The 6,845-nt window shown below is 42.0% G+C and overlaps 1 protein-coding gene across 1 annotated transcript; it reads right to left on the reverse strand.

Annotated features, from left to right (window-relative positions):
* Window positions 1-204: 204 nt before the first annotated feature.
* LOC111367012 (putative F-box/LRR-repeat protein At3g58920) lies at window positions 205-2,397 on the reverse strand. Its single transcript, XM_022987690.1, has 3 exons — window positions 2,351-2,397; window positions 1,424-2,222; window positions 205-1,230 (listed from the first exon to the last, which is right to left on the reverse strand). Exons 1-3 carry the CDS (start codon window positions 2,395-2,397, stop codon window positions 1,084-1,086), a joined length of 993 nt encoding a protein of 330 aa, XP_022843458.1. The 3' UTR covers window positions 205-1,083.
* Between the last annotated feature and the right edge of the window lie 4,448 nt (window positions 2,398-6,845).

The following is a 6,845-nucleotide window of genomic DNA, read 5'->3' on the forward strand; positions in this document are numbered from 1 at the left end:
AGAGCAGTAAGTAACACTATATGAAGCCTATTTTTATTTTATGCAAACAAGCCCTAAGCCACCAATACAGAAAGGGAAAGGAGGAAAAAAGGGGGGGGGGGGGGGGGGGGGGGGGGGGGGGGAGAAGACAGAGAAAAGAAAGAAAAAGAAACAAAAATGGTGAAGTGTCCGGTTGAAATTTGGAAGATTTGACACGCAGCCTATATTCGTACCCGTGTCGTGTCCAACACAAATACTTCAACCATTCTAAAGAGTCTGTGCATCAGAGCAAGTCACATGCATTTTGGCATAAAGACATGACCGGAGCAAGAAACAACAATATTAATCAAAGAAATTTGCATAAAATGCACAACATGCAACATGGTTTGCTAATGCATATGATGCATTTATTGCCCATATATGATGCAAAAGCAAGCAACTATTTACCCAATGCCAACCTTACATATACACCGCTCCATTTAGAGTGGAAGTACAATTGTACCAAATTTGAAAAGAGAAACTTTAACACATGATGGTAATATGTGTGTGTGTGTGTTCAACACTCAATCCAAAGTAAAAGCATAACTATATCAAACTTAAGTTACAGGAGACAATTCACTGAAGAAATTTGCCGGTATCATTTCACACATCTATGCATAATATAGAATGTAAGAAAAATAAAATAAAATCCCTTTTTTAAATGACCACACTGTTAACTATCTATAAAAACCAGTATCCCCAGTGTATGCTTTTACCATAGAAAACAAGCAGCACCTGAATTTGAACTAAGCATAAGGAAAGTCATTGATGTTCTTAAATACAAGCAACATTTATTGACATCATCACAATTTCCATTTCATATGTGTTCCCATTTAACCCATCCAGCTCAATATCTTCAACTAGGGATACAAGAATTCCCACACTATTTCTGGTTATGTTTGTTATGAACATCCCAGTTGATTTCGGTTAAAAACGTCCCAGCAGACTGGATTGTTCAGCAACATAACCTGGAAGACTCGCTTACTTGAGACATGTTAAAAGAAATATTAAAACTTTCCAAAACTTCAAATGAAAATAGCTATAACTTTTCATAACTACTCCACCTCAATAATATGAGATATATTCTAGATTTGGGCATACATTTATGAGAGGAGCTATCATTTCCTGATCACAGTGATCATTAAAAAACAGCTCCAGGCGTTTCATATCGTTGAAAGTAGGTAGCTCACCTCGTCCAGGATCATTAAGTACCTTCAAAAAGAAAGAGAGAGCCCAGAGCAGTAATGACTGTAGTAACATGGATTTCATTGGTTTAAAATTACTAACGATTATATAAAATGTAAGGCCGAAATCATGCTAATTAAATAATACATGGAAGAACATATGAACATTGGACATATATAGGAAAGAATAGAAGAGATATGAGAAAAGAAATGAGTCTTACAGCAAAGCAATCTTCGTTCATCGATAAGGATTGCAAGTTGCGAAAAGCCCAGAGAAGCTCAGCTGCAAGGTTGCCAAATATTTCATCTGCAGCCCCCTGTCTCATTTTCAGTTTTGCTTCAACCACAGATGTCAGATTGTCCACAACATATTCTGCTTTAAACATATCAATAAGCTCCAGGTATTTGAGGTTCGGGGCATTGATTACAAATTTATATTTCAGCCCCTCGAAATCCCATGCTTGTAACTGTATCTTCATTCTCTTCAAAAGTGGACAGGAAAGATTGAATTTAGTTTCACTTCTTACAGTTCCCTCTATCGTTAAATCCTCTAGTACTGGACAACTAGAGAAAAGCTTTTCTGAGAGGTCACTTGAAGGATAGAAAAGATGAGTACGAAGTTTTTTCAGATTTGGAAGATCAAAAGGAGGAATATCCTCTGTATCTAATAGTATAATATTAGACTTGAGGTCCAAAGCAGTCAAGGTTTTGCATGTGAAGATACTGTGAGTAGCAAGTGATCCCTCCAGTCTAAGTTCATGAGCTTTGCACCTAATCAGTTCACTCACGCATGCATCAATGCACTGATCACAAACATAACTATTCGTAGCCAAAGAGAACCTATTAATCAGTTTTGAGGAGCAACTAGTTAACACGAAATGTGCTATGCAAGCATGATCGCTTTCATTCGAAATGTTATCCTCAAAATCAAAACTGGTAATTAAAGTCCAGAGGTACTGCCACCTGGTAATCAAAACAGTCGAAGCATATGTGGATGATATGGTGGTTAAGAGCAAAAAACTGAATAGTCATGTTTCTGATCTAGAGGAAGTATTTGCTACGTTACGGAGGTACAACATGAAGCTCAACCCTGCAAAGTGTGAGTTTGGGTGGCATTTGGAAAATTCTTGGGTTTTATGATCACGTACAGAGGAATAGAGGCAAATCCTGATAAAATCCAAGCTCTGATAAGCATGGAGGCCCCTAAGTGCAAAAGGGATATTCAGAAGTTGACAGGTCGCGTAGCAGCACTGAACATGTTTGTTTCCCAAGCAGCGGACAAGTGTTTCCTCTTTTTCAAACTACTTAGGGAAAATAAAGGGTTCGACTGGAATGAGGAATGCAATTTAGCTTTTCAAAAGCTCAAGCAGACATTATCAACACCCCCAGTCCTTACAAAACCCGAACTCGGTGACACGCTGCTATTATACTTGGCCGTTTCTGAGAATGCAGTAAGTGGTGTCTTGGTAAAGGAAAAAAAAAGAGTTCAACAACTTGTTTACTATGTAACTAAAGTGCTTCTCGATGCAAAAATACGATACACGCTTGCAGAACAACTCGCCCTTGCTTTGGTAATAGCTGCCAGAAAATTACGGCCGTACTTTCAGTCACATCCAATTGTTGTGCTCACTAACCAACCTCTTAGACACATACTCTAGAAGCCGGACGTTTCAGGAAGACTGTTGAAATGGGCAATTGAACTCGACGAATTTGATATTGAGTTCAAGCCACGACCTGCAATCAAGGCCCAAGCTTTGGCCGACTTCATAGCAGAGCTTACTCCGAGATCCTCAGAAACACAGGCTAAGGGCCTGACCACGACCTTGAAAACATGGGAGATCTTTATTGATGGAGCATCCAATAGCTCGGGATCAAGGGTCGGCATCATCATCACAAGTCCAGACAAGACTTCGGAGATACAGTGTGCTCTCAGATTTGAATTCGAGGCTACCAATAACGAAGTAGAGTATGAAGTCGTTGTCATAGCCCTGGAACTTACGAAAAATCTTGAGTTTGAGCATGTCAAAGTTTTCAATGACTCATAGCTAGTTGTCGAGCAAATCGAGGGGTCTTTCGAAAGAAAAGATGAGAAGATGAGCTTATACTGTTTGAAAGTACATGACCTCCAGAGGCAGTTCGTAAGTTGTGAAATTCTGAAGGTAGGTAGAGCCGATAATGCCAAAGCTGATGCATTATCCAGACTCGTCTTCATGGGTGTGGATGGACTCGATAGAACCGTCCACATCAAGATGGTTGCAGAACCCAGCATAGCTCAAAAGCCAAGTGTCATGGACATCGATCACGAGCCCTCCTGGATGGATCCAATAACTGATTACATAAGTAATGGCAACCTACCTGCAGACCCTCGACTTGCCAGAAGCATTCGGTATAGAGCTGCTAGATATTGTATAATCGAAAGAGTCCTGTTCCGCAGGAGTTTCACACTCCCCTATCTAAGATGTCTCAAACCTTCCGAGTCTCTTCAAGCCATGGCTGAAGTTCATGAAGGCATTTGTGGAAATCACCAGGGAGCCTGAGCTCTTGCATATAAGTTGATAAAGTATGGATACTACTGGCCAAGTTTGAAGAAAGATGCCACAGATTACGTTCGGAAGTGTGTCAAGTGCTAAAAGTTTGGCCACGTCATACATGCTCCTGCTGAGGAACTAACATCCATTCACTACTCAGCTCCTTTCGAGCAGTGGGGAGTTGATATTCTTGGGCCATTTCCCTTGGCCCAAGGATAATTAAAATTTGTGGCTGTGGCTGTGGCTGTGGCTGTGGAGTATTTCACAAAGTGGGTAGAAGCTAAACCACTAGCAACAATTTCGGAGCCGAAGCTCAGTTCATTCATATGAAAGTCCATCATATGCAGGTTTGGGATACCGAAAGTCCTCATCACAGACAACGAAAGGCAATTCGATAATCCTCAGTTTAGGAGCTTCTGTGCCAACAATGGGATTGATCATCGCTTGACCTCGGTATCACACCCACAAAGTAATGGGCTCGTCGAAGTAACTAATCGGATCATATTGCAGAGCCTTCGAACAAGGATAGGAGATGCCAAAGGTGACTGGCCTGATGAACTATCTTCTATACTATGAGCATACAGGACTTCGCACAAAACAGCAACTGGTGAAACGCCCTTCATGCTTGCTTTTGGACTTGAGGCTACCATCCCAATCGAGGTTAGCCTCTCCACAATAAGAAAGCTCGAGATGAATAGGAAGAGACAAACTACTGAGCACCTTGACGTGCTTGAAGAGGTAAGGGAGCAAGCCTCACTTAGAGCTGCAAGTTATCAAAATAGAATTGCAAAACACTTCAACAGCAAGGTCCAGAGGAGAAGGTTCAGAACTGGAGATCTTGTCCTTAGAAAAGCAGAAGCCGTCGGACACCAACCAGGAAAGCTCGGACCGACATGGGAAGGACCCTTCGAGGTCATAAGAAAACTTAAAGGTGGAGTCTATAGCCTCAGAGACACATCAGGGAACCCGCTTCCAAGGCCATGGAACGATGATAATCTGAAAATTTATTACAAGTAACTAGCTGTAGCTATAATTTTTCCCTTTTAAAGCTTGCATGCCCACTTTATGTTTGCTTAATTTCGTTTTTACTTTTTGGGCTCTAATGCCCTGACAGCTCATGTTCGAATAAGCTAGGGTGTTAACGCCCTTGAGCCCTTCTAATAATACACGAAATTTTTTTTTATGATATTGCTTTCCTATTAACCAAATTAGCGTAAGGCCGTACTCCGCGCATGCAGCTAATATCTTTACAAAATTAGCGTAAGGTCGTACTCCGCCCATGCAGCTAATACCTTTACAAAATTAGCGTAAGGCCGTGCTCCGCTCATGCAGCTAATACCTTTACAAAATTAGCCTAAGGCCATGCTCCGTGCATGCAGCTAACACTCGACCAATAGAACCAAACACATGAACTCAAGTGGCAACAGGTCGGGCATAAAGGCCCCGACCTTATCGATCCCAAAATGCTTACCCAAGAACGAATTCTGAGATCGAGATCGGGGCATTATATAACTGTCCCTCATGCAACCACACCCGACCATTTCCTCAAAGGAACAATGCTTAAATTACAAGGGACCCGACCTTTCCTTTAATTCATTAGCGACTCATTGGTCGTCCCTCGATATAAACAAATTAAAAAATCAGCACCCAACACTAGTACATGAACTAGTTGACCCTAAACATAATAAAACACCCTCGAACTTAGAAGTTAACACCCAATTTTTAAAGTAAAAGGATCGATCTATCCATAGTGTTAACGATCAGTATTGTTAAGGTATGCAAACTCTTACATACACTCGGGCTATGGACGTCAACATTCAAGCTAGTTGGTTGCGACACGCGATCTATATTAACGATCGAACTCTTAACAATTGTAATAGCTCGAATTCAAAATCATGGTGTTTACACACGAACACAAAATCCGCGCACGATCTCATAGCAAAAAATAAAACGCATGAACTGATAACAAAAAGCCCAGTTCGAGCAATATACTTAGCATTAAGAAATCAAAAGAAGCAATAGGCCACATCGGGCAATGTATAACATTTCACGAACAAAAATTCAAATCTTGGGGTCGGAGGAACCTAATCTATGTCAACAATCTTGACATCGTCTTGATCACCAGTCCCGACCTCGTCACCATCCCCACCACCATCATCATCATCATCGTCAACCTCTGAAGCTGAAAGCTCGAGCTCGCCCACGAGCTCATTCACTGTCTTCGAATCCTCGGCTACGTGCTTCAGATTCTCTGAGAGTTTGGTTCTGAGGTACGATCGAGCAAGCCTTAGCCCATAGTGGTAGGACCCCGACTCATACTGGCCAAGCAAGGTCTTGAACTCATCTGATTTTTTAAAGTCCTCGATTGCTTGAGCCCGAGTCTCTTCTCGAACCTTCACCATCTCATTCTCGAAGTTCTTTTGCAACTAAAAAAGCTCGAGCTTCACTTCCTCCACCTCGTCCTTAGCTACTCCGGTCTCCTATCGCGCCCTTCGGATATCTGCCCTTATAACCTCGAGAGCAGCCTCTAGCTCGAGGGCCTGTTTCTTTGTATGCTCTTTTTCACCCTCGAGCTCTTCAAACCTTTCAGAAATATTAAGATCGTTCAGGGTCAGGCCCCTGGCCACGCTTAAGGACTGCATAAAAGAATTAGGAAGATATTAGTTCGAGTACAAAAGATCACAAACAAAGGATAAGGACAGATCAAGTTCGTACCCACAAAGTTAAAATTTCAAGGGCCTTCATGAAGGACAACATTCTTCTCATACTTGTCAACGAGCTCCTTTATTAATGCACACTTAGAATAATCTTTGAGCGTGCTCGTGGAAATAGGCTTGAGGTAATCATCGGTCGCATTCGGGGCCTGAGGTGTAGAAGCCCGAGCTTGTGTTTTTTGCGCAGGCTGAGGGGTTGGGGTCGAGCTCTTTGACGTCAAGGTCTAGCCCACCATACTCGGGAGAACGATAGGCGCGACCTCTCTCACCCTCTTCTTCCCTTTGCCCTGAGGTTAGGGCTTAGGCTTGGGCTTTTTAGCCTTGTGGTGCATAGTCGCAAGCAAGCTGGATGAGTCAAAAGACATCTCTAGTTCTGCAAACAAAGAAGTAAAGGCATTAGC

Source organism: Olea europaea, chromosome 18 (genome assembly GCF_002742605.1).
Source record: "Olea europaea var. sylvestris chromosome 18, O_europaea_v1, whole genome shotgun sequence".
In the NCBI taxonomy this organism is placed as follows: domain Eukaryota; kingdom Viridiplantae; phylum Streptophyta; class Magnoliopsida; order Lamiales; family Oleaceae; genus Olea; species Olea europaea.